This window comes from Theobroma cacao, chromosome 8, assembly GCF_000208745.1.
Source record: "Theobroma cacao cultivar B97-61/B2 chromosome 8, Criollo_cocoa_genome_V2, whole genome shotgun sequence".
In the NCBI taxonomy this organism is placed as follows: Eukaryota; Viridiplantae; Streptophyta; class Magnoliopsida; order Malvales; family Malvaceae; genus Theobroma; species Theobroma cacao.
This window is the reverse complement of record NC_030857.1, coordinates 4,927,384-4,955,288: the sequence shown is the minus strand read 5'-3', so window position 1 is coordinate 4,955,288 and position 27,905 is coordinate 4,927,384. Positions and strand designations below refer to the sequence as shown.

General features: G+C 34.1%; 7 protein-coding genes across 7 annotated transcripts; 1 reads left to right on the top strand and 6 right to left on the bottom strand.

Moving 5' to 3' along the window:
* Nucleotides 1,966-2,764, top strand: LOC18592104 (classical arabinogalactan protein 5). The gene has a single exon (XM_007018634.2). The coding sequence runs from the start codon at nucleotides 2,095-2,097 to the stop codon at nucleotides 2,509-2,511; it is 417 nt and encodes a 138-aa protein (XP_007018696.2). The 5' UTR covers nucleotides 1,966-2,094; the 3' UTR covers nucleotides 2,512-2,764.
* Nucleotides 4,977-6,792, bottom strand: LOC18592103 (blue copper protein). The gene is made up of 2 exons (XM_007018633.2): nucleotides 6,407-6,792; nucleotides 4,977-5,428 (listed from the first exon to the last, which is right to left on the bottom strand). The coding sequence occupies exons 1-2, from the start codon at nucleotides 6,579-6,581 to the stop codon at nucleotides 5,139-5,141; spliced, it is 465 nt and encodes a 154-aa protein (XP_007018695.1). The 5' UTR covers nucleotides 6,582-6,792; the 3' UTR covers nucleotides 4,977-5,138.
* LOC18592102 (blue copper protein) lies at nucleotides 7,630-8,938 on the bottom strand. Its single transcript, XM_007018632.2, has 2 exons — nucleotides 8,502-8,938; nucleotides 7,630-8,237 (listed from the first exon to the last, which is right to left on the bottom strand). The coding sequence occupies exons 1-2, from the start codon at nucleotides 8,665-8,667 to the stop codon at nucleotides 7,840-7,842; spliced, it is 564 nt and encodes a 187-aa protein (XP_007018694.2). The 5' UTR covers nucleotides 8,668-8,938; the 3' UTR covers nucleotides 7,630-7,839.
* On the bottom strand, nucleotides 11,949-14,472 carry LOC18592100 (28 kDa ribonucleoprotein, chloroplastic). Its single transcript, XM_007018630.2, has 4 exons — nucleotides 13,988-14,472; nucleotides 13,738-13,836; nucleotides 12,927-13,214; nucleotides 11,949-12,799 (listed from the first exon to the last, which is right to left on the bottom strand). Exons 1-4 carry the CDS (start codon nucleotides 14,333-14,335, stop codon nucleotides 12,662-12,664), a joined length of 873 nt encoding a protein of 290 aa, XP_007018692.2. The 5' UTR covers nucleotides 14,336-14,472; the 3' UTR covers nucleotides 11,949-12,661.
* On the bottom strand, nucleotides 15,380-18,091 carry LOC18592099 (myocardial zonula adherens protein). Its single transcript, XM_007018629.2, has 6 exons — nucleotides 17,683-18,091; nucleotides 17,332-17,604; nucleotides 16,434-16,591; nucleotides 16,159-16,264; nucleotides 15,947-16,072; nucleotides 15,380-15,793 (listed from the first exon to the last, which is right to left on the bottom strand). The coding sequence occupies exons 1-6, from the start codon at nucleotides 17,872-17,874 to the stop codon at nucleotides 15,656-15,658; spliced, it is 993 nt and encodes a 330-aa protein (XP_007018691.2). The 5' UTR covers nucleotides 17,875-18,091; the 3' UTR covers nucleotides 15,380-15,655.
* LOC18592098 lies at nucleotides 18,546-20,805 on the bottom strand. Its single transcript, XM_007018628.2, has 5 exons — nucleotides 20,326-20,805; nucleotides 20,146-20,229; nucleotides 19,962-20,041; nucleotides 19,662-19,864; nucleotides 18,546-18,839 (listed from the first exon to the last, which is right to left on the bottom strand). Exons 1-5 carry the CDS (start codon nucleotides 20,544-20,546, stop codon nucleotides 18,735-18,737), a joined length of 693 nt encoding a protein of 230 aa, XP_007018690.2. The 5' UTR covers nucleotides 20,547-20,805; the 3' UTR covers nucleotides 18,546-18,734.
* LOC18592097 lies at nucleotides 25,507-27,002 on the bottom strand. The gene is made up of 4 exons (XM_007018627.2): nucleotides 26,664-27,002; nucleotides 26,507-26,589; nucleotides 26,187-26,386; nucleotides 25,507-25,693 (listed from the first exon to the last, which is right to left on the bottom strand). Exons 1-4 carry the CDS (start codon nucleotides 26,930-26,932, stop codon nucleotides 25,592-25,594), a joined length of 654 nt encoding a protein of 217 aa, XP_007018689.1. The 5' UTR covers nucleotides 26,933-27,002; the 3' UTR covers nucleotides 25,507-25,591.

Genomic DNA, 27,905 nt, shown 5'->3' with positions numbered 1-27,905 from the left:
ACTGACAGCAAAGAGAAGAAGGAATCTCGGGGTAAACTTGTTAACTGACTCAATAAATCATAATCTTGAATTAAGCATTTGAATTGGTGCGGTAATGAACGCGTTTTTTCCATTCTAGATGAATCCATGCCATCTCATTTACTGCTGGAGTATGACTAATTCCGCACTTTTTGTGGGTCAAATAAAGGAATGGAATATATTCTAATTCTTTGAATACCAAACACGTAACTCAAAAATAGAGTACTTGGAATTTTTTTTTTAAAAAAAAAGTGAAAATGAAAAAAAAAATGATAAATTTTTAAAATTACAAAAATCCAAATAAGATATATAAAATTTATTTTCTTAAGTTTTGTATAATTTATACAGACTATTATTGTTTTTTTTTAATTTCAAAACATAATACTTGAAAAAATAGTTGAACTTTAAAAAAAATTTAAAAAATTTTTGAACATTTTATTACATTCAATTAAATTCTTATATTTTTATTTGAGATTAAAAGAGTTTTTATATCTAACGTTTAGTTAATTGATATTAATTAAAATATTATTTATTATTTTATACTCGTGTAATATTAATGTAATGTTAACATGGATAATAAATTTCAAAATATTATACTAAATTTTAAAATTAAAAACACGTGTCACGACTCAAATAAAAAGTATTTAAGTAGATGTAATTTAAACAAATTAATATATAATTGCTTAATGCTCGGCTAGGACAAAGTGTAGACTGGCGTGGACCACTTGGTGAGTTGTCTTATGTTATAATGAACAACCCCATTTTTCATTTCTTTTTTTTAAAAAGCAAGCACAATATCTCCATTTCTGCAGTGCATTGACTTAACCAGTCAATAAGTTCCAAATATTTAACCGTTAATGATGACTTAATCACATCTTATGTAATATTCAGAACCATATTAAAATTATTTACAAATGCTTTTAGCATTCAAGTTTAATGATTTGTAGGATTCCAAATTCAATAATCCATAAGATTCAAATATGTTATTCTATATCAATACCAAAACTATGGTTCAAAGCTTCAAACTTCACCAACCCATTAGCTAATGGGCTTTAATCCGATGTCGTTTTTTATTTATTTGTTTGTGCTTCTTTTTGTATATGGTCCAATCCTATTTGAGTTTTGTGATCTCTAAGTTAGTAAAGTAATACAAATAAATGTTATTTTATTAGAGCAAAAGAAGAATCCAAAGCTTTTAAGACTCTTGACTCATTACCAACTGGAAGCAGACAGCAGTGATTAAATAATTAGCAAAGAAAATCATTTTTTCCTTTGTTTTAATTTTATACACATTAAGCAAGATTTTTTGTAATTTTTTCTCTATATTTGAAAACGATGGTCCCTATGAATAAAAAATTGGACCAACAACGTGCCAATCATAACGGTAAGCAGAATTTTTGTTCATAATTAAATTAGGAATTGCTTTGATCAAAGAGATTTTTCTTGGGTTTTTTTTTTTTTTTTTTCCGAAACCGAAAAAGAAATTTTAAGGAAAAGTTTCACCAACGATCACACGCCGTTCATCTAGAATGCTTAAAACCAACGCGTGTTGGAGTTGTCAGAAGGAGAAGTTAAACGGTTGGGATTCTCTGATTGGGATCAGCAGGGGACACGTGTATGTTAACGATGCGTTTGGCTTTTACCTTGTAAAGTACACACAAAGTCTCTATTCTTGGAGATTGATTTCACTTGTTTCCCTAGACTTTTTATATATTGTGAAATCACCCCTTGTATTTTTTTTTGACATGGCATTAAGGACACATGAAGGCAAAAGAACAACCGATGTAAACACACAAACAAAAAAAGGTAGTCCTATTAGTAAACATCAATTCTGGACTAAAGTGAAATTGAGCATAAACTATAGGATCTGAACAGAAAATATCAGAAAACTCCAAACTCTAAGAAGGCATAGAAGGGAGCTAAAAATTGTCTGTCAAAAACCCCCCAAGGCTCCCAACCCTGAACCCTCTATATATATATCCCTCCTCTCTCGTCTCTCTTTACTCTAGTGCCGCTCCTTCTCCTCTGCTCGCAGTCTGTTGGATTTCTCTCTAGCTTATCCCCTTTAAAATTACAATGGCCAAATCTTTTGCTTGCTTCGTTCTCTTAGCTCTCATAGCCAGCTGCGCTCTCGGCCAAGCTCCCAGCTCTGCACCAACCAAGTCACCACCCTCGTCCTCCCCGACTCCAGCTCCCAAGAGCTCTCCAACCAAGGCTCCCACCGCTTCCCCAACCGCTTCTCCACCGTCAACTTCCACTCCTCCATCTTCAGCCCCTAAATCTTCTCCAACTTCCTCTCCTACCAGCTCTCCTCCAGCCCCTCCCACGGTTCCTACTGGTGCTCCAACTACAGCTCCCTCTCCCACAAGCTCCATCAGTCAGCCACCCGCTTCGACTCCAACTTCTTCACCAAGCGCCGCTGCTTTGAATAGAGTCACCGTTGTCGGATCTGCCGTTACAGTCGTTTTGGCAGCTGCTGCGTTGTTGATGTAGATCTGACTTTGGAGAGGACTTGGATTGATGATTTTATTTTAGGCCATTGTTAAATTCTTATTTTTCGTAGGAATTTTAGTAGTTTATTTCTTTTTTTTTTGTTAATTTTTATTTATATTTTGACGGTGGTGACGATTTTATATCTCGATAGCCTGTTGTTATTTTGACGGTTGAGATTCGATTGCTTACTCTTGGTTGTTATTTATTATTGTCATTATTCTATATTTATGTATCTCTTTTTACTTCAGTTCAATGTGATGTTCACTCCTCAGTTGATCTAATTCATGCTTAACTACCTAAATCCCGAAGTTTAAGAGTCATTAATGAAGAATCAAGAAATTTAAAGGCATGTGTAAGTGATAATTAGTGGGAGCGAGCGAGAGTCCAATGTCGTGATCGTCGAACGGCAAACATGCGAGTGAGAAAGAAAGTGAGATGTGGAGAGTGGAGCGGTGTCTTGTCTTTATCTGATGGATTATGTGTTAAGATGTCGAGGGACAGCTGGAAAGACTGGGATTAGTGTCGTCTTTTTGCCCTTTTTCTTTTTTTTATTGGGAGGGGGTTTCCATGGTAGCTTCGGGGGTGGCTGGGGATGAACGAGTGTCACGTGGTCACAGCTGGTACTAGTGGACAACGTGTTACAGACTCCATGTGCAGTGTTATCTTTAATTACATCATGTACACATGCTGTACCACATGAGCATGTTCCATGTTTGTAATAGTGCATTTTAGACTTATAATTCATTCGTATGTAACCCCAAGGATACCAAAATAATGATACAAGTCATGATATCATGCAAAATTTGGACATACATAAGGACATTTGAATCAAATTTATGTTTACAAACATAACATATTGAGAGAAAAAAAAGATAAATAGTAGAGGTGATGATCATCAGTCAACAATTCACCATCTACATTAATCTAAAGATACCTGTATGGATGGTTGAAAATATATAAGCCAACTTTTTCACTTTTGAGAAAGACAATGTACGACTGTAAGATATATGTATACTAGTGTATAATTGCGAGACCCTACACAATGCAACACAAAAGTAGATAAAGGCAAAGGCAAAAGCAAAGGCAAAAAAGTTTCGAGGATGGAAAAATAAAGTTCTAGGAAATTGGAGAATGTTCTGGAACCAGAGCCGACTCTCTCACAATTGAATGTCAATCATCATGTGGACAACTCAAAAATCTAAGACAAGAGAGTCGTGCTGCCAGATTGGCCCAAGAGTGTGAGTTTAGAGTACTATAATTTTTGGGGCCGAAAAGCATTTAGAATTTGAAAAGGGTTCAAGTTTAATCTAATGAGTTGTCGTTAATTGGAAGATTTTGTGTTTATGTAACTGATGAGCATAATTAAAGGCATAAGTTTTATGAGCACTTTAAACCAGTCAATGGGGTTAAGCAGCATGTATCAATCTGTTCATGTACAAATATACAAGTCTAGAACTTTGCCTCTCTGTAATAGGATTTTGCATTTACAGCATAATTACAAGCTTGGCTTGCCTAGACAATTTTCCTTATCATTGCTGCTAGACATGCAGGCAGAATGAATCTGCAAAGAAAATTGTGAAAGGAGAAATTGATCTGCTCTATAGGGTCATTGGAATATTGTGAGATCACTGCCTCTGAATACAACACTGTCTTGCAATTCTAGTATTTTATGTCATTACACATTAGCATAATCATAGAAGAGTCACCAATTTAATTTGAATGGGAACCTCCTGTTCTGACGCCTACCCAATAGTATCTCAAGCTTGGCTTTTTTCTTCTTTTGGGTAGATATAACAGTTAAAATTATAAACTATTAAGTTAGTTTTTTGAAAAGAATATAATGATTTCGTGACAAAGTGATATCAGAACAAACTTAATTTAAATTTGATCCACATCAAGCACTTTTAAAAAAAGACATGTACGGTAACTGACGATGATGAGAATCTCAAAAGATCGAGTGAGAGAAAATATCATATTAAGTGTTTCAAAAAAAGTAGATAAAATGCTTCAATCTCATATTAGATATGTAATAAACTTTGGAAAGATTATAAATGTGAATATTGTATATTTCGTTTAATTTTTTAAAAGGATCGGATAACGAGGTTATGAAGTTTTTAACCATAATCTTTTGGTCATTTCATCTTCAATCCTGATTATAAAGATTAAGGAAAGAAAAGTCTATCTGTTTTTGAATACCAGAATTAGGGAACTTGAGCTCCATATGCATTAAGGACAGATTTGGGCATTATTTTTCACAGTTTTTTTTGTTACTACTCTTGTCTTCTTTGTTTTGTTGCTACTCTTGTCTTCTTTGTTTTGTTCCCATTAATCATTAATTCCTTCGCTGGTATTGTCAAGAGGATTGTTAACGGGGTTACTGGGATTTTCAGTTAGTCCCCACAGTGCTGAACATCAAAGACATATTCTCCAATACAAACAAAGAATGGAAAGAAGATAGGCACGGTTTCAATATATTGGTCTATCGCTGATTAGGGTAGGCACCCTTGCCAAAGCTTTGTAAAATAAGCAACACAAACAAGGCATGTTATCAGAAAGGGCCACATATCGAAATCAGAGAGCCCCTGGCCTAAAGAGGAGAATTCAGGTAGGTTAGCTATATATGGAGGTCAAAGGTCTGTGCTTGAATTACTAGCAGACGGGGAGGAAGCAGCAAGGGTGGCAGGAGACGGTGTCCCAGATGGCAGTGGGGTTGATTCCGCCGCCACGTTGACTGCAAGCTTCATGCCTTGCCCACAATGGCCTACCACACCACACATGAAGTAATGAGGGCCAGCAGTCAGGAGAGGAATGCTGGTAGAGCCACTGTTGTCTGTAGAGAGTGCATTGCCCGCAGTGCATGTGTTGTAGTCATTTTCAAACACTTCATCCACAGTATGGCCACTAGGATAATTGAACACTAGGAAACAGTTTTCGATCAGCATGCAATTAGGTCAATATGGATCCTAAATATTTTAATCCAAAGGTATTAATATGTAACATCTAGATAAGTACGCTTTGGGTAAACTGAAGGAAGCAGATAGAAGGAAACATTGGGATGTAGACAAGGATGAGTGTAGTGTAGCTAGGAGACAGAAAGTCCAGTTAGAATTTTTCCCTTGAATTGAAGGACGAAAAATGGAATTGAAAAAAATATATGTTGATTTGGTTAAAAATTTAAAAGATATTTATTTTCAACTGTTTTGAATTTTAAGTTTTACCATTAATTTAATTAATAATAAGATGACAATTTCTTATTAATCAGCAATATATATATATATATATATATATATATATATATANAATAATACAATAATAATATATATATATATATATATATATATATATATATAACATAGAATATATATTAATGATATATTAAATAGGAAACACATTTATTTCATAATAAGTTTGAAGCTAGACGGTTTAATAAGTACATCAATACGTTAATCTGTGTTATATATCGATTTTAAGGTTTAGAATTTCTAAGGAATTTTTTTTATCAAAGAAAAGAAAAAAAATTGAAAAAAGGGAACAAAACAAAATAAGAAAAATTTATAAGTTAAAATAATTGTACAAATATCATCAAATATAAAAAAATTTCAATTTATATTTTTTAAAAATAACAAAATAACATATCGTAATGCATAAAAAGTATAACTATTTATAATAATAATCTTTTAAATTTATTCGATGGAATTAATTCTATTGTAACGTTTTAATAATCAGTTATTAATATGAAATTGGGTTATAGTTTTTGTTTTAAGAAGAAAGAGAGAGTGATGGTGAGAAAAGAAAGTGACACCTTTTGTTAATTGTTTTATAAGTGGGTGAAGGGAGGACAACAAAATAAATAATTTAGTGATATATAATAATGTTATGGGAATTGAACACTCACCAAGGCGATCACCGACTTTAAAGTTCTTGCCCTTAGCCCATGCATTATAATCAACACCAGGAATCCAGCCAGTGGACTCACCAACGGTGAAAACTACCTGCCGGCTCGGCACGACCATGCACGACATGGCTAGCACAAGACAAGCCATTGCCACCCCTGACCCTGAGCTTGCCATTTTGTAACAAGACCAGGACAGAATAAAAACACAGAAGGTAAAGAGGAAAAATCAGCTTCTTGTGATGACAATTTCTGAAAGGGAGTTGTTTATATAAGACTAGTGAGTGGTGGTGAAACTGTGGAAAGGCTAAGCTCTGGTCCACTTATTGCCTTGCAAAGCCTATTGTTTTGCAAGGAATGACTTTGGGGGAGAGAATTCAAAGGAACATTGATGGCCTATCCTCTCTCTCTCTTTCTTTCTTTTTTTTTTTGGAAAGCCAGTTCAAAATACCTTAATTATGCATGAAAGGTAAAAGAAAAAAAACCCCATATTTAATGTGTGCAAGTATATAGAGAAACTATATAAATACTTTTAAATGTGAGTAGGCAACCCCTTTATTACTTTTAAGTAGGCAGAATAGGGTCAACAAGGGGGCAGATAATGGGCCTTATTAGAATTTGACGGGTCAAACTAAGCCCAAATTTTCTTTAAACTTTTGGAGCTCGAGCGTTGAAAGGGTCATTTCAAAACCAAACCCTCCGATGAGTCCATCCTGCAATGCAATGTGTTACAGTACGCCACGACATTGGCAAAATTATACAAGAATTACCAATTTAATTTGAATTGACTTCCTGTTCTGTTAATCATCCAAATAATATTCAAGCCTTTTTGGGTGTATTAAACAGCTACAAATTTGAGTATAAAAGGCCAAAAATATTGGAACAGATTATTCAAACTAATCCTGTCAATAGAGTAGTTGCTTTTCTTTAGTGGTTGAATCAGTATTTTGATCAGATTTCAAGTTCATGGTGGATTAGAGGGATTATGGAAAGGGAGAGAGCTATCCCCCTGTCTTGATTCGAACTCTTTGATCATCCCACCAATATAGGAAACTACTCCTCTCAAAGACATCATCCTGTATCAATCATAGACTAACCTTTTGGTGTTACCTTCTACATTTGTCCTGCTCTTCCTCTGTTTTCTTTTGGCAATTTTTTAAGTTACCATTAATCACAAATTCATTATGCTCTGATTTGCTGGTGTCGTCAAAGGGTCTTGAACGGGATTTTTGAAAGTTTCAATCTATATGTACATAGAACATGGTACAACAACGAACAATAACTTACATATACCCAATTATGCCATGAAAAGTAACCTGCTCATTCATAAAGATAAGCAATGATCCTCAGTAAAAATAAGATAAAATGAAAAAACAGAGGAGGAGGAGATCAGCACTGCCTCTATCCTGACCAAGGTGGACACTCTTGGCAAAAGCTTATGTAATGACCATCACAAATATTGCAACCCAAGTTGTCACAAAAGCAACAAATGGGGAGAGACTCCATGAAGAGGAGGAATACGGTACGTTAGTTGTTGTAGTTGTAGCTGTAGATGGTGTGGTGGTTGATGGTTTATCACTGGAAGGCGGCGAGGAAGAAGAAGATGGTGACTTGGATGGTGTTGTGGATGAGCCTGACTCCACGGTAACCGCAAGCTTCATGCCATTCCCGCAATGGCCAATCACACCACAAATGAAGTAATGAGTTCCGGCAGTCTTGAGAGCAATGGTGGTGGCTCCGGTGTTCTCTGTTGAGATTGCATTGCCCACGGTGCATGTACTGTAGTCACTTTGACTTACTTCATCCACAGTATGACTAGTTGGGTAATTGAACACTAGGAAACAAAATTTCAAAATGTTAGTTGCTGGAATGAATCAAATATTATTTGACTAGAAGCACATGGATATGAAAGATGTGGATAATTAATACAGTGTATGTTCATGCGTCCAAAGATGTTGATCAAAAGTGAAGTATAATTCGAAGGTTTCAACTAGTTCAATCCATAGCTTCATTTGATGATTATGTTAAGGATCGGGATTTTTCTTTTCTGTTTAAGTTGAGACTGGGGCTCAAGAGAAGGGGAAATTTAAGAACTCACCAAGGCTATCTCCAACATTGAAGGTCTTGCCTTGAGTCCATATGCTATAATCGACACCAGTTGACCAGCCAGCGGTGTCGCCAACAGTGTAATCCGTGGCCAAGCTGGGCACAACCATGCACAAGACTAGCACAAGACAGGCCACTCCGACACTTGGGCTTGCCATTTTGTGGAAAAACTAGACAGAGTAACGGTGTCTAAGCAGAGAGATAAAAGAACAGGAGGAGCTTTTTCTGATAACAATTTCTGAGATGGGAGTTTCTTTTTATAATGCCATGAAAGGGGATGGAAGGAGTAAAGTTCGGACCACTTATTAATTCCATACAAAACCAATACTTTGTGAAAAGAATTCATTCCAAAAGAATGACTTGGGGGCAGATCCTATACCTAATGAAAAGGAATGTGGGTCCACACTCCCTAGTCCTATCTCACTTTTGTTGCCTCCACTTAAATAATGTTTGTTATGTAGGGTTATCGTAATGGTGGTTATGATGTTTCGCTACAAAGCCAGTTCAAAAGAAATCAATTATGGATTCCATATAAACGGTGCCTTTATCTCTTCGAATGATGGATTGGGGATGAAGAAAAGCAGGACAGTTCTTGTAAACAGGTTAGTTGTTGTCATCATGTAATGTTGCCACCATTGTGTCGTGTGAGAGGTTCTTGGCAAGCAGATGAAGAAGGTCATAATCACCATAATGGAAAAGCAGAGATGTGTTATGCAAACAGGGTGGAACAGGTAACATGCTTGAAGCCTACTCAAAAAAAAAAAAAAATTTGTGGTCAATATTAAGGAGACTTAACCCTCGCATCCAACAAACCCCCAAAAAGGCATTTTCCCATTGCGTGCGAAAGGATGATATCATACCTTGGACTTTCAACTAGCAAGAAGCTGGAATTGTCATGGTCATTAGCTTGTGGTAAAACACAAGAAAGAATTTAAATGCATTAATTTATTGGCTTGCGAAAGTTATAAGAATGAGGAATTGATTACATTATGCAACAATGGTTGGGGGGTAAAAAAATTGTTGCAACTCTGCTCTTTTACCAGTTGAATTGACACATGAATTGAGCACGAAAATGAAATAGTGAAGCAAAGGGAAGGAAGTGTAAAGAAGGAACAATAGCCTTTGAGCTTTGACTTAAGGAATGCATAGAGAGTCCCTTTCATTGTTAAATGCTTGTTTTAAAATATAATATTTATCAAACATTTTCTTTCAGTACTCAGCTTTTGATTTTATTTAAATTAAAATATAATGATTTTTTATTTTATTTATTTAAAAATTAATGATAAATTAAATAGATTTTCTTTGAATGGATAGAATTCCAAAAATCACATTGTAATCTAAATTAAATAATAAATTAAATTTTGAAATAAAAGATTGAACAAGTGTTATTCGAAATTGAATATTTAGTTCTTAATTTTCATATTCACGACATCGGTATCAGGTTACTTTGCTTACGAGTGTTTCCTTTGATTTTGTCCAAAAGAAAAAGGTTTAAGGAGAACGATGCAGCGTCCAGATTATATGATCCAAACCTTCCACCTAACCTGAGACTAAAAGTCTTCATGAGTATGATTTAACTGAGGTGATGACAAAAAAGGATGGTTCGTTTCCCCTATTTACCCGAAGTAGAGATGCAGCCACCACCACATGCCAGGATCACCCAAAAGGCAAATAGTTCGTGTCTTAAGTGGGGTAGGTTCGGTAATTGGGGTTTGGTTGGTTGATTGAGCGTGTTGGGGTCCAGTTGGTTTAGGCCAACTGTCCTGAAGATCCGAATCGAGCGACCCTGGGTCGGGTTATGTGAATTGTCACCCCATTCCACCAACCGCACCCTTTTGTGGAACCCTCTCCCCCCACATTCCAACCTTTTTCATAAGCTAAATATTCTTTTGCTCTTCACCCTGGGACTGGGTGCAATCCTGTTGTCTTCCCCCTTTAATGCGTAATGGGACCTCAGCCTCACCAAGGCGGCCAACCACCGCCAGCAAAGAAGGCATGCTAACATGCAATAATGATGTAATAATGACTTGTTTGCCGTTAAACATCATTTTAATTCATTAAAACAAAGAAATTTCAAGTCATGAATTGAAACAGAAGAAAAAAAAGAGAGAATGAAGTGAAGACTGGATGAGGTAATTGTGAAATCGATATTGAATAGTAGTCTTTTTCAAACCTATTAAACATTTTAACAAGGTCTAGAAGCCACATTTAACATTTTCCTGGTTGGGTAACTGTGTGTCCCTGCAGTCCAAAAAAGATTGACAAAATTGACCAGAATTTAGAAGCTGAGTGCCATAAGGAAAACAAAAAAAAAAGGCCAGGCATACGTATATACTTAATAATTTGGTGGACTTTCAAAGTCAATTGGATTTCCTCTTGTCTATATTCCTCTATGAATGGAAATTTCCATTACCCAGAATAGTTTTGATTTCTCTTTACTACCAAACTCCAAAATGTTACAGGCATGTAAAATATTGTGTCACAGCAAATGAAGGGATTAAACTAAAGCTCTTTTGCTTGGAATTTTGGGATTGGCTTCACAGTGAGAAAAAAGGATTCCAATGCAAATTTCCATTACAGTTGAACTTGCAGAAAACAGAGGAACATTTCTGTTTTCCTCTTCTTGCTACCTAAGGGCATCATCTTCAACTTTTGCAAATATTTGGGGATGATTTTTGGATAGCTGTGTTTTACTCTGCCAGATGCTTTTGAATAACTTCTTTTCCACAAGAAACCCTTTTTGAAATAAGTAGGAACGATTTTCAGGAATTCTTTGCATCGAAAAATTTTCTTTTCCAGAGAGAATCTGAAGCAAACTATAGTTCGCAACAGAGAGCAAAAACGAATGGACAAATGGAAACTAAAAGAAAGCCCAAGACAAAGAGACATCAACAGCAGAATGCACCTCATATTAATCAAACCTGAGTGCGGAAATCTGGAGGACCAAGCAGCTTTTCTAACTTGCCCCTACCATCTCTCCACAAGTAGCCACGAAATACGCATAGCTGAATTCCTCCTCGCTAGAATTTGCTGCTACCTAGCTACAAGCTAAGGCCATCTAGTGGCAGGTCCATGATGTTAACGAGCAGCTGCTTGTTCATTCCAACATAAACATATATATCTTTCACTGACATTTCCAACTTCAAAACCGAAGGAAGGCCCAAAATGGTCGAGGTTAACATCCAGTCCTGAAGGAGACTTGAACTGAAGTCTGGTGTGTTCAAAGCAACAGACATTACAAGGCGACTGCCAGGCTCTTGGGAGTTTGGAATGATTCCGAACTTAAAGATCTATTGGGTTTCTAGATACCTTTGACTCAATACTGCTGACTAGAAAGCAAAATAAATGAGGAACACAGATTATATTGCCTGAAATATGTAATAGACAAATCGCTCCACCAACTAAGAACGGCCATGCACCCATAGAATCAAAAAGGAACTCTCAGTCTGTCAATCCTTACTATGTCTGGACCTGGTAAGTTTCCCCGTGTTGAGTCAAATTAAGCCGCAGGCTCCACTCCTGGTGGTGCCCTTCCGTCAATTCCTTTAAGTTTCAGCCTTGCAACAAAAAAAAGTATGTAATAGACAAAACTAGGTTTGGACACCATTCTCTTTTCATTGATGTAGATATATTCACAGTTAACAATGTACTTACATAATTTAAGCCTTGTGCCTTGACATGAATCCTAAACTTGCAATCTGTTAGGAGTGATATCGGCCTTGACAGCCTGGGTTCCCTTTACAATATGAACACAAAGATACGGCAGTTGCCCGCACTGTTTTAACCCAAAGTACATAAAGCATACCAGTGGAAAGATTTCTTGGAAGGCCCAGGCAGTCCTTGCACTTAATTTCACTGCATTTTTGAATCCATTGTTAAATCCTAAGATTTCTTAGTAAGGCCTAAACAGGCTCACGGTGAATCTATGTAACAGCAGTTGTTATATGAGAATAGAAAGGATTAGGATTGATTGAGCCTATAAAAGAGCCAATCCCCCAAATAGTACTTGTTTTGCATGAACAGAGCTCAAAGGACCCCCAAAAATTAACACAGAGCTCAAAGGACTGAAACATTCACGTACTAATGTACAGCTATATTCCTTTTTTAAGAACCTTACATACAAATGATGCAATCCCATTGCTCTGTATATAATCAATTTAACTTAGTGTCCACTTGTTCCAAATCAGAGTTCAGCTCATTTGATTTATCATCAGGCTGTGAACTGTCATCTGATTGAACTTTCACAAATTGTCTACCACGTGCCACCCGAATTGGTCTTCCCATAAACATCTACAGAGGAATAACTTTTTAGTTTCTTGATTAAAAAACTAAATGCAAATACCTATCAACATTGCACAAACAATTCAAAATATCAGAAAATCAAATAATCTAAGAAATTTGTTAAATCAGGAACTACCTTCCCTTGGAAAGCAGACATCGCTGCATCAGCCTCTTTCTTGGATTTGAATGAGACAAAGCCATACCCGGATGACTTTCTTGGATTTTCGTGAAATATAACTTCAGCAGAAACAACATTAGCACCCTCAGAACTAAAAAACTCTTTAAGATGTTTAGCTCTTGCTTCATATGAAAGATTTGCCACAAACAAGTTAAATGCTGGCACCGGCTTCGGCTTCTCAGGTGGAGCAGGTCTCTTCTTCTTAGGTTTAGCATAATTGAGCCTTAAAGTACGACCCTCAAATTCCTACTCAGTAATCATAAACAGATGAGAAATTTCAGTTAAAAGTAGATGGCAAAAAATTTGTCAATTATCTAAAAATATAACTAAGATATAGTAAACAAAAATCACTTGAAATTCATGCCTAAGTGTACTCTCAGTCATTACTCTTAGTCAAAGAAAATAAGCTAAGGTACACAGTGAATCCATAAAGGGTTTTGCTAACGAGTACCTTACAAGCAGTTGTTACATTAGTATTTAAGGAAACACGGTAATTCAATGTATTGAAATCATCACTTTCACATGATTCTCAAGGCATGAATAAAAATGAGTTGTTAAATAGCTATCTTAATGAGTAAATTCGGGCATTTATTAGCAAAATTCATGCACAAGTAAGAAAAACCTGTGTTAATACTAGGAAATTATATTGCACTTTCTAGTTCTTGAGTTTCATGACATCTCAATAGTCAAAAGCCAAACGAGCAATTCAAAAGAAACACTAAAAGAAGAAAAACTCCCAGAAATAATCAAAGGCAATATCCTTCCTTACATATGATTCGAGATTGTTGAGAGCCGCAAGTGCCTCTTCAGGCGAAGCCATAGATACAAATGCCAAACCCCTATTTCTGGTCTTGTTATGCATAGAAAGCTAAACCAAACACAATAGAACAAACAACATACCAACATTAATATATATATCAAGTTATCAACCAGAAACCAAAACCTAAATTTTATAAAAAGAAAAGATTCAATTCATAAATCAAAGAGAATCCTAAATGAAAAAAACTGTTGACAAAAACCTCAACATCCACGACTGTGCCGTATTTTTCGAACAAAGAACGAATGTCTTCCGTGGTACAAGTCCAAGGCACGTTCTGGGCAATCAATCTAGTTTTTGAGAACTCTTCTTCTTGTTGTTCTTGTTCGTTTACTTTTAGAGCTGGGACTTGGGTGGTGGCAGAAAAATGGAGGATGAAATTGCCGCTAAATCTTCTAGCTATCAAGGGAAGGGTATTAGTGAGAGGAGAAAATGGAGGGAGTAGACAGGTTAAAGAGACGTTTTTGATTGAGGTAAAGTTGGACTGAGAAATCAGTTTAGGTTGGGGAGAGACGAGAGAAGATTGGTGGGGAAGGCGAAGCAGAGCCATGAGAAGACAGCAAATCAGGTTCAGCCGAGTTTGGTGTTCGGATTTTATGGAGGTTTGAAAGAGTGTTTTCTTCGAGGCTCTTGCGAGTGAGAGGTGGATGGTTTGGATAAGTCGATATTTTTGGGAGGCAAAAGCTATCTCAGACTAAATATATCAAAAATGAAAGTACCCATCCTACGCGGTTAATTTAACGTTGAGGTCTATAAATTTGACCGTATGTAAAATAATTATTATATGACAATTAAAATAATTTTAAAATTTTAAAATAACTATATGAACACGACAATAAAAATATGTAAATTTGAAATAAAATAAATCTTATGGTGAATGTATGAAAGTAAGGTAAGAAATATTGCTAAACAAAATAAAATAAAAACTCAAAATTTAATGATTCTAAAAACATATTTTAAATTAATTTCTTTCCTCTAAAATTGGGAAACAATAATTATTACATAAAATTTTAAAACTAAATTATTATAAAAATCACAAGGTTTCAATTTTAATAGAAATATATGAGATTAAGGATCCAAAAATCTAAAGTTGAAATAAGCCTTCCTAAAATATTATTAGCTTCACAAATTGATTGTTATAAAATGATTAAATTTGATATAATAAGTATTTATTTTGGATTGAAGCTTAATAAGCAATTTAAACACTATATAATGTTTAATGAAATAAATTATGTATTATAAACAATACACATTAATTCATACGATTTAAATGGAAAATTTTCTGAATACAATAACCAAAGGGATCACCCATTGTTACAGAATCAACAAAGTTAAATCACCCACAAATAGAAACAAAATCCCTTAAAAGGCTCTATCCTCTTGTAAGGATCGATCCCATTTTGACAGAAACCCATCGATCCACCCATTAAGTGATCAATCCCTTAGTAACTAAATTATTACTTTTAAAAAAGTGATTTTAAACAAACAATTCTTAAAATTTAACCTATTCATGTTAAAAAGTAATTTAAAAAAAAATTAACCTAAATATATGAGAATAAAAATACAGATACTAATAGTTTGATTGCCAAAGAAATTAACAATTTTAAAATTGCTAAAATTTCTCATTACTGCATTAGTTTGAGCAATTATCTATTCTATTACATCAGATTAGTCAGGACAATGCTAAAGAAAATTACCTTTTAGAGAAGGAATTTTCCTTTCAGTCCTGAAAACTAAGGTATTACTCACAAACTACAAACACCGTAGCTTCAGAAAAGCTATCTGTAAAGTTCACTTCTAACACCATCATTGATACAGAGAACAACCAATGGACAAGAAGTTAGATCCTATCATGCATGAAATCATATCATCACTTCTTGTGCATTCTCGAGTTGGGGGAGTTATATCGCAAGGGTGACAGAGGCTTCCTTGCTGAATCTAGATCGGTAAAGTCAATTTTCTTCTCAATCGGGCTGCATGTCTTGGGGCTTGATTTTCGCTTGTTTGTCTGTGAGGAGAGTCAAGCAAATAATAGCATCAAATCAATGAAATTGTGACTACTGACCAGACACATGCAGCAAGTGCACTTGTGTTTACATATAAAACAAGCACTCATGTGCAGACCAACAGATGCAGAGAATCCAACAGAATCCTTCCTCACCTTTGCAGATGCACTACCAGAATGCTTCCCACCAGAACCATGGAGGTTCTTTTCTTTGTGATATTGCATCAATAATCTTTTGTTCTCCTCATCCAATATGTTGTTTTCTTCAAATAGAACTTTGACCTATATAGATAAAATATCTTGTTAAGTTCTGACAAGGAAAATGCAAATTTCAACAAGCACCCAGTGTCCAAGGTCTTAGTTATCACCTCCTCTTCAGCTTTATTAAGGTTGATCCTCAGATGTTCCTTGTCTTTCTCAAGGGCCTTTAATTCAGCAGCTAGTGACAAAACTTTTTTAGTTGAAGGCCTCAACCTGCAAAGCAGAATCATAAGAACTGATTCAGCACATACTGTGACTAAAATATGAGAATAATCCTTAGCAATGAAGAATGATAAAGGCTCTTTAATTGAGTGACACCAAATATTCCATTAACCAACAAAGATGCAAAGGCAAATGGAAAACAATAGAAGAAAACCCTCACCTATGCCACATTGTAATCAACTTTTGACATGATTCAAGTGAATTATTTGCCTCCAAGAATGCACGTCCTGACATAACTTCATCTTTACAAATCAATGTTGCCAGAATTGACTCAAGCAAATTCTCTTCCACAGACATGCCCTCAGAAGATGAATCAATCTTCAAAGAAGGCAAATGTTTATCAGCCAGTAAATATCATAGTACTACATAAAACTATATATGATGGCAGGTTTTCTAATCAATCATAAACAGTCAAAAACTGAAATTTTTTTTATCTAAATTACACTTTAGCTTCCATACATTGAAATCAAATAACATAAGTAGATGCCCTTGACTACCTTTTGAATTTCTACAATGAACCTCACAAACTCAAAAACAAGATCCCAAATCACTCAACAATTTCAATTCTTTCACTGTTCCCACCCACCGCAAACAGTTTTAGAACTGTTATTGGAATGGTGGAATGTCAAAGGGGAACTAACATGTATCAAGGTGACAAGCTTATGGATTCAATTACCACAAGAAAGGGACAGAAGAGGGATTGCACAACTCTAAAGTTAAAATAAATATATCATTGACTGAACTGGCATTGGAGGACTCCTGCTTGAACTTTATAGTTAGTTATTGCTAACATAGAAGGTTATAAGAAGGCATGTCTTCAATCCGTAGAACATCATCACCGTTTTAGCTTCCAGATGAACAAGTAAACAATTAACTGAATCTAACTTACAAATTATAAAAGTTAACTCCACTTAGAAATCAAAAATTGATGGCACAGTCTTACAAGGTAATACTTAAAAAGCTCATAAGCACTACCATCGACTGCTCCATAAGCATTACCATTATTCAAAACCCTCCAAAAATCAATAAAGAAGTGAAAGGAAAATTATTCAAGTTACCCGTTGGCTGTCATAATGGTGTTTGTAGAACCTTAATTCTTCAGTTAACTTGCTCAACTCCTCTTCCAATTCATGGACCCTAATCTCAGCTTCCTTGGCCCTCTCATCAGCCTCATTCCCAAAATCCATCAACGCCTCCCTATCATGATCATAAAGCGAACACTCTCTTTCCCATTTGTTACACTGAGTCAACAAATTCGCACACTCCGCCGCAAGCTTCTGATTCTCCTCCACGAATCTCTTCAACGCCACCGCATTCATATTCGCTTCCGCCTTTTAAAAAAAATTGATAAAAATGTCAATAATTTCACATTCAGAATATAAATATATAAACTTTTTTTATTGAATGACCTTTGATCGCTCGATGATTTGATCTTTCTCTTTCAATTTTGAGAGGAGGAACAGGCACTGGTCACGGAGGCGACGCTGGGCTTCTTCGGAGGAACGGAGTTTCAATTGCAAAGATTGGGTGGAGATTTGAAGACCTAATGAATCTTCGATTGTCTCTTTTATGTAACCATCTGTTTCTTGAGGAAGATCCATGATTTCGATTACACAAAAATTTTGATTCTTGAAGAACCCTAGATCTTGCAAGTTTTTTTTTTTCTCAAAAACGATTTTCCTTTTGAAGGAAACTGTAGAATTAAAAGCCAAAAAAACAACTTAAGAAATTAGAGATATTGAGAAACTGGAGTTAAGCTTCTGAAACCAGAGATCTTGAGGGGAGGCGGGGTGTGTTTTGGAGAGGGAAATTTTTATTTTTCTCGCACTTACTGTTTTTCTGCTCTGGGTTTTCAAATTGGAAGTAAAGAGGCTGAGTAGCCGTTAGAGACAGAATGGCCCCATTGCCGACGTGGCAATATTTCCCTTTGTTGTCCTTTTCATCTTTGGAGTATTGGGGCGATTTTAATTCGGCCCCTCTGTTCATTAGCCCAAAGGAAAGCCTGGCCCAATTAGATCACTTGGATTTATCATTATCAACGATAATATGTTTGCATTTAATTATTCGTTGAGAAATGATAAATAGAGCAACGACTTTATCCTGGAAATAAGGCTGATAAAATAAATATTATACATACATTTAATTTTATATTATTTTGTATTATTGTCGTTGAGCTTCTTTAATCTTTTTCATAAATCTTTTTATTGGTTATAATGTTAGGTATAAATAGGAGAATTATTTTCAAATCTCTAATGTAAGGACTCAAATCATCAATTTGAACCGACCTAAGGCATAGACTTTATACTTTATAGCTAGTTAATGTGGAAAAAATCAAATGAAAAGGCAAGAAATTCAACATATGTAATGAGGACATTGTCCATTAAAAATTTTACTGTTGATAAGATACATTGACTTCTCCTAGTTACTTTCCAAAGGAGTTGTTTCTTGCCACGTTGTGAGCCTAGGCTTCCTTGGTTTTCTCGTTTTTCTCGTTGCCTTTACCGTCGGCTGATTTAGCTTCCACTGATTCCATGTACCATTCCATCTTGTCTTCCATTTCTTGCACCTGCATATTTTAATTAAAAATAATAACGATGAACATCAACCATAAATGCAAATATATATATTTTTAATTCTTTTAAAAAAATGAGATTAAATCTTTTTAAATTAATGTAAATAAATAAATAAGCTTACGCCAAATAAGCAACCAATCCAATTTGACCAACTAAACAAGTTAGGTTTGTTTAATATTTATTTCTGTGGTACGTATATATAGACTCTTGGAGATTTTAATTATATTTTATATACAATAAAAGGTAGTCTACCATCTGAAAGCACCAATAATGACTTTTACGGATAAAATATTGTTCATATTAGAAATTTAGGATGGGGGATCATGGAAAAGGGGAAAGTTAACCTTTATAATAAAGTAATTAATCAACCATGTAAAAAAGAACTAAAAATAAACCTCACACCCTTCATTTCAGAATAACGTTTTTGATAGATCAAACATTAATGATGCCAGACTCATACCAAAATCGATTATGAACCAAATATATAGTTGCAAGTTGAATGTTATGATATTATTTCATCAGAGAGAAGTCAAATTTAATATTAGTCAAGGAGGAGCATGATCTGATCTACTTTTTGATTTCTTATCTTGCGTATTTTATTATTGATTTTTTTATTTTAAAATATAAATGAATTAAGAAACCAACTTCTCGTTCTTTTCCTTTGATTTTGTCTTTTCCATAAAAGAAAAGTAAAGAAACTTGATTTTAATTAATCTCTTGCACAAATAAATAATGGAAGATCAGGAACACAAACTACAGCTTAATCGAGGTTTATGGGCTAAGAAAGATTTTTAATTAGGTGAAGAATATTATACCTTGTCAATGAGATCTCCTGCACGACGTGCGTTCTTAGCTGTTTCTTCTGCTAAATCTTCAACCAATTGAAGAGTAGCTTGAAGTTTTCCACCATCCGGCAGCTGATCACCAACCTCATCTGCTATCTTCTCCACTTTCTCAGCCACTTCTTCGACAACATCCGTTATATGCTCAGCTGCCTCCATCATGTTGTCAGCCTCATCTGTATATATACATATGCACCCAGTAAAGATAAATCAAATCTCTTAGTTATAGTCTCTCATTAATTTGTTTAAGAAGAAGACGAAGACCATCCTTACTCTTCAGTTTTAACAGTGGTCCCCATTTGCTGGTCGTAAAGGATAGCAATACTGATACGATCGCTCCCAGAATCCAGAGCCTGCAGATAATAAAATTGTGACACCTTCAGAATACTAGGGAGAGTAGTCCTAATGTAATAACAGAAACCTTTTCCGATCCAGTAGATTTCTTTGTTTGACTAACCAGTTGGGACCGGCCGGAATAAGATTAAAAGGAAATGGTGGAGCTGGCCCTGGTTCCAAACTGCAGCAGACGACCATATTGTTCCTGCATCCATTCGGTATATCTATTAGGGAGAAGCAGCCAAACAGCTAGCATAAGGGAGATTCAAGGTCCAAAAAAGGAGAACAAAAACAAGATTACATCTTCCTGCCGTTTCCGTTAGTCTGGATTCCAAGGTCTCCGGTGCCGAGTGGTGACGGCGAGGTTTGGTTCCTCAGAGAAAGCTGTTCATTCTTGTGGCTTGAGATGGCCAAGAAAAGACCAGTTTTAAGTATGGCAGGTTGAGATCTGCATAAGGAGTACTCCTGATGAAGGCACTTAACTTTGCAAGGAAGAACCGTTGATGATCCGGTCGTTAACATTTTCTGTTATGAAATCTTGAAGCACCTTTCAGTAAACGCAACAGCAGAAAGAGAAAATAACAGTAGAAACTTGATTAAGTAGAAGCTTTGTGATAGGTTGATGAATCAGAGGCTGCTTTCCTCAGAAAAATATTGGGCGTAGTTGGGACTAATGACTATACCGGACCAAAACATTAAAGAGCTGCCCGAATAGTAGTTCTCGTGATTGAATATGTGGAAATAATGGAGCACGCACCTTGTCTCAAAGCCATAACAAGATTCCTTCCTTTAATTGAAAAGGTGCACACTGCACTGCACATCTTAGATATGCACAACATTGCTCTCATAATGACAGTAATTCAAGTATATAAAATTCGTAAAAGTCAATGAAATCCTTGTCAATATCAAGTTATTGACAACTAATTTTATTACCGCATTCTTTTGAATTATTTTATAAATTATTTACCTCAATTTAGTTGAGGTATTTTAAATACTTAAAATTGACTGTGGATGGGGAACGGCTGTACACTCAATTTCAAAAATTTTACTCATAACACTTTTTTTAGTGGTCTACATTGGGTCAATACAGATTCATTTTCATTTTTCCACGGAAAACGATAAAAATGTGTTTTAAAAGAGAAAGGGAAAAAAATTACACAAGGTAAAAGAAGAAGAATTGTGAAGTTCGGAAAAAAAGAAAGAAAGAGAGGCTCAAATCTCTTAATTTGTTTTACTTGTAAAATTAATTTTACTGTGATCATTTGTCACTATATATTAACAAATGATTTCTCGGCTAACTAAATTAATTAAGAAATATGAAATATATAAATTACATATTAATAAATTAAATAATGATTCATATATATCTTTTTTGTTAATTTTGGTGTTTTTAGTAAATATATTTTTGTTGTATGTGTTACCAATCAAATATAATCTAGACTTGATGATTTTAAAATGATATGAAAAAATATGAAATTAAATAAATTTAGATTTAGATTTATTGTGTTTTATGTCTTAAACATATTAAATACGGTATTTGCAATTAAACATGTCAAATACAATAAAAAATGGTCAATATTGGAAAAAAGAAAGAAAGAGATGCTCAAATCTCTTAAAGAGTCAATTTTTTTTTGTTAAATATTTAAATAAGTTTTTGAATTATGTTAAAAAAATTAATTCAGCTTCTATTTTTTTATTGCGTTCAAGTATGTCCCTGAATTTTTATTTTGAGTCAAATAAACACATTTTCCTAAAAATTAATTAACTTGCATTAGTTAATGATATATATGACACATTTATACCATATCATCTATCACGTGGTAAATGATGTGATATTGAATATTATCGATTCAGATTTGTGTGCTTACTTTTTTACTTATTTACTCAACTTAATCAATAATATTTAATACCATATCATCTATCACGTGGTAGATGACATAATATAAAAGTGTCACATGTACCATTGACTAATGAAAGTTAGTAATAGATAAAAAAAAATATTTATTTGACTTGAAATAAAAATTTAGAGACTTATTTAAACATAATAAAAAGATAGGGATTGAATTGATTTTTTTAAATTAATTTAAAATTTTATTTAGATATTTATTTTTTTTAATTTTGTAATATTGAATTTGTATCGGAAATTCATAAAGGACAATTAATGAGAAGAGGACACAAAACAAGATCTTTCACGATATGGTACAGTTGGCTGTCACTTTTTTAATATAAGCAAATTAATCACGAAAACTTTTAACACGTGTATCATGTGTTATTCTGAATCTTAACTTAGAAACTGTAGCCATCTCTTTCTCCTCCTTTTTATTTTCTTCTTTTTTTATAATGGAAACAACTGTAGGTAATTGTTTTCTCTGTAACTTGCAAAGGATTTATTTTATTAAAAAAATAAGTTTAACTACAGGTTCAATTTGGATGGTTTCATATATATGCAACACAAGAATAATTTAATAAATTATTATTGGATACATCAGTAGCAAAGTTGTAATTAATTTTACCAGGGGATTTTAATATATTTGTATATAGATTAATATTAAGTATTTTGTGAAGATGGAGCATGTTTTATTTGCTTGATAATTGAGTAGAGACTTGGAAAGTGGAAACCCACCAAAATGGTGGACTTTGAGTGGCAGAGTGGCAGTGGCAGCCTGGCTATATGGTCCATGGTGTAACCTGAAAATAGAGTTTGGGGACGACCATTAATTATTGATGTTCACTGCTTTCAAGTTGAAAGGGGATTTTATGCAAGAATTATTGGACCTCCGCTGGCTTGAAACAACTCCACAGTGTTGCAAACAAGGATAATTTGTTTTTCATACATAAATTTATTAATATATTGTAGACATGTTCATACAGCATGTATACATCTTTCTTTTCTTTTTAGATATGTAAATATTGAAAAAGAATATTCAAAAATTTTGGCAATAAACTTTTCTATTTAAAGGTAATAAAAAATTAATATTTATGTATATATTCATATGATTGTTTTCGAATTGCTCCGAACTTGGAATATGCAATGATTTCTAGTGTGGGCTAGCAATAAAAAAATAATTTAGTCCTATTTCAATAATTTGGTCTTATTTGATGTTGGATCGATTGATTTCCTTGTTGGGTTAATTTGAACTGATTATAGTAAAGTCCAACATAATTACGTTGTTTGGATTTAGGTAAGGTTTTTTTATTTCTGTAAAATCCATCCAAACCCTTTTCATCAAATATTTAATTATTTATACCTTGTAAAAGTACAACGTAGCATTACAATTTAAAGATTTCATCAACATTGATGATTATTCTGGACCTCAACTCAAAAGGAGAAAAGTTCATAAAAGAATGTAATTATGAAAAAAAAAGAATGGTCTATAGCAAGAAATACGTAATATATTTAATGTTATATTAATTATTTTTTATAAATTTATAATTAAATTATGTAATTAGTTTTTATATTTTATAAAAAATATAAAATTAATCTTTATATAATAATTTGTATAAATTAAGTTTTTATATTTTTTAATTTGTTAATTTTAATTTTTTATTTTAACACTATTAAATTTTTATCGTTAAGTATGTTAATGTGACATTTTATTAATATGATGTTGATTATGGATTAATATGACAAAAATATGAGCGTGATAATTACAGAGAATCAGATTAAATATACCCACTTTCATGTTTTTCAAATTGACCTAAATTTTACAGTTTTTCTTATTTTAATTTTTTTGTGAAAAGTAAAAAGTTGTAATTGTCTTCAATTTTTTTTGAAAAGAAAAATCTATTTTAGTATATATTTGAGATTTTTGCATCCGGAGAGTAACTCTGCAATCTCTTAGGGATTGGGTTGCTTCATATGCCGTCAACATATGTTTTACATCTCTATTCGCTAGTTTTGCAAATTTTGCTTCCCAGAACAACTTCAATAATTCCTCAACGGATGATACACTGGGAAGGTTGAATGACCTCTTCCTTGGACTTGAACAGGATGTATTTTTGCTCAATTATTGATAGATGCAGATTGGTTTTGAGGAATCATGGGTCTTTTTTTTTAATGTAATTTTCATCTCTATATTATTTTGGCTTGATTTGTAATGATTATATTATAGAATTATTATAACAAAAAAAATAGTATTAACTATGTGATTTTGTGGGGAGGGGTGAAATTCAGGGGCAGGTTGAGGAGAGGATATCAAATGAAAATATGGGGCAAATCCTGTGTTGGCAGAGCATCCATAAATCTGATCTATGACTAAATTAATGCCTTATGATGTTTGATGGGTGAATGAAGCAGGAACTGAAATTAAGGCCCCAGCACTTTATTGTCGTTTTGTCCCACGAAGGAACTGGACGCAAGAAGCAGGATCTGTAAGGCATCTGGTTGCAATGCTCTGCGAGTGACAAACATGGGTAACTTCACCACCAAGAGGCTATGGATAGCCATGTTCTGTAAGTTTGACATTGAATAAATGTGCTACTGAGATCTTATGTCTTTTAGCAAATGGAAAGCCAGTGGGGAAGCATTGTGCTCATTGGCGCCTCTGCCACTACTTGCTGTTTCCCCGTAAGCTGTCACTTTCAAGTTCAACTTTGAAAAAGATTACTAGAAATTAAGTTTAAACTTATATATATATATGTCACAACCAAGTTAACATTCCTAACATATTTATATCCTCTTCAAACTCAATAAAGGGCAAGATGTTGAAAGTCAATAATTTAATGCTTGAACTGAGCTACTATTATTAATTTAAAGGTAAACAATGACAAGTCAACCAATGCTAAATTCAGAATTTCTGAACCTAAAGAAATTTAACTTATGTTTCTCTCAACTGACATGAGTGTAATGCTGTTTTCTCAACGTCTGCTACAATTATTACAGCTCTTCACATCAAATAAAACCCAACAAGCAGATTAGAGAAACTTCTGACGCGAAACACTGCAATTTTTTTTTATCAAGAATTACTTTTTGTTGCCCTTTATTCTCTTATAGGTGTATGTTGATTTTGCTTGCTAGTTGATTTTTGTTTTTATATGTCATGTGGCAATTGTCACCTTATCATTTTTGTCACATTGTCATGATGTTGTTATATTAAAATATAATTAATATCACATCAATAAAAAATATTATATCAATTTATTTAAAATGTCACGTTAACATATTTAATAATAAAAATTTAATAGTGTTAGAATTAAAAATTAAAATTAATAAATTAAAAAAATACAAAAACTCAATTTACATAAATTAAATTTACATTTTTTATAAAATATAAAAACTAATTTCGTAATTTAATTTAATTATTTTTACCTTTTAAAGGAACCACGTGAGCATTACAATTTAGAGATTTTATCATCATTGATGATTTATTGTGGACCTCAACTAAAAAGGAGAAAAGTTCATAAAAGAATGTAATTATGAGAAAAAAGAATTGTCTATGGCAAGAATTACGTAACATATCTAATGTTACATTAATTGCCTTTCTTATAAAATTACAGTTGAAAGAGGATTCATTGAACTCCCTATGCATCCTTATTGTAATGAGAAGAGAGCTGCATTGTATGTTTGCCTAATCATGACCCTTGTCATCTTCCTTTGTCTCTTCGGCTTTTTCATCCTTGTCGAAGAAAGATTCCACCTGTTTTTCCACATCGTCCACCGCGTCTTCTACCTGCATTTCCAGCATATACATAGTTTGGAATTAGTAGAAAATAATTAATTTTAACAAACATCCTAAAACAAGGAAAAGAAATTTAATTATATTAACAAACATAATCAATTGGAAAAAAATGCAAGTGCTTGCTGTTTTTGCCATCTGGATATGCGAAAGTAGACAACTAACATGTGCGTGGTGAGTACTTTCATTCTACATATATCAATTGTCAAACTGATATAAAACAATTAATTATTCCGATCAGACTACCAAACTAGACCAAGTCCGCTTCATTCCAAACAATTCAAATCAGAGGTTAATTGCTTCTTTTTGTCTTGGATTTGCAGTAGGATAAGACAGAAAACAGTGATGGGTTGAGTCGAAAGCAGCATTAATCATGTGCTCAAGCCACGTAGGATATACTTAATAAATACCAACTATCTAATCCTATATAGTTAATTAATTACATATTCTAGAAAACATGAGATTAGGTAAAAGCAAAGCAAGAAACCTTGTCGATGAATTCTCCTGCTAAACGTGCGTCGTCGGCTGTTTCTTCAGCAATATCTTCAACAAATTCAAGGGCATCTTTAAGTCTGCCTTCCGGTAGTTGATCACCTACCTTATCTGCTACTTTTTCCACTTGCTCGGCCACTTCTTCTATTATATCTGTTACGGTTTCGACCGTGTCTATTACAGTTTCAACTCTGTCTGTACACCATATAACATATCTAAAGTGAGGCTCAAGACAAGAACTATTAAACGATAAGCAACTTAAATTGACAAACATGATTTGACATGAATATTGATAATATAGCTTCTAGTCCTTACCTTTCAGTTTTAATAATGGCCCCCATTTGCCCCTCCAAAAGGGTAGGATTATACTGAACAGCATTCCCAGAATCCAAGGTTTCCTGCTAAAGGAAATCACTGTGAACAAACCATATTGCAATACGAGAGTCAAAATGCAGAATGTTGTAAGACTAACCAGGACCCAGGAGAAGGATCAGAAGGGATCGGAGGTCCTGATCCAACACCGCTGCAGACGACCATGTTCCTGTATCTGTCACTATTTGGCACTCTTAGACTGGTGCCCAGCGATTGCAACTTCTGATGGTTTCTTAGAATCTGATGTTTTCCCTTTTGTTTTGATATCACCAAGAGATGACTAAAACAGAGAATAGCAGGCTGGGATTTGGACGACGCCATTCGAAAGCACACAGCTTTGCAAGGAAGGATGGATCCTGAAGTCGACATAACTTTGTATGATTTCCTTAATGCCTATGAAATTGTTTACGTTTATGCAACAACAGAAAAATGAGAGAACTCACGCTGAAAGAGGTTAATATATAGACTACAGGCAGCTAACAGGAAGTTTCTTAAAGAAATCATTGCGTGTGGAATAAAAGGTAGAAACGGTCGAAACAAAATGTTTCATTTACTTGGCTGTTTGTTTACATGGAATAGGAAGAAAGACAATGTCATAAATTTCCTAAAGTCAATGAATCCCAATCCTCGTTTTCGTATGCTGAATTTTATTACCTTATTCAAATTTCTTAGATATTTCCTCATTTACCTACTTATCAATATTTCATATATATATTATTTTGGATAAGCAGAAATTCAGATTGCGTACATAACAAGCAGTTTTCTTCTTTTTATCAATTCATAACCAGCTGCCAGTTTGAAATGAGATGAATCCTAAAATTTTTTTTGCCAGGACTGCATGAAAGGGTTCTAAGAGGATAAAACCTAAAAAAATGCCAGTATTGTAATACATTGCAGCAAGAATTGCATGTCCTTGGCCAGACACAGTACATCAACTTGCAGACAAGCTTCCCTAGATTTGATAAAAAATGTAAATTAGCGCCTCATGTAACGTCAGCTGCCAGTTTGACGCCCAAATTTTTGCCTTTTACTTTCCAACTTGCTTTCTGATTTTAATCCTGAATAAATTATTAGTCATTAGGCACTAAGTCATGGGTCTAACACTGTTGTCTTTGTTAACGACCTTTTCTATACTACTCCAAGCCCAACAATTTCAGTAGATCCGTTTTCCCATTTTGGGCTAAGTTAATATTTACCTCTTTTGGGCTAAGTCGAATTGGGGATAAACCAAACACTTTTTCCATTCCCTGCAAGCTTGTCACCGGATGAGCCTTTTGTGCATTCATAGGGACTAAAATTACGAGAGACACTAGCCGGTCTTGAGATCCTAAGTTTTTGAGCA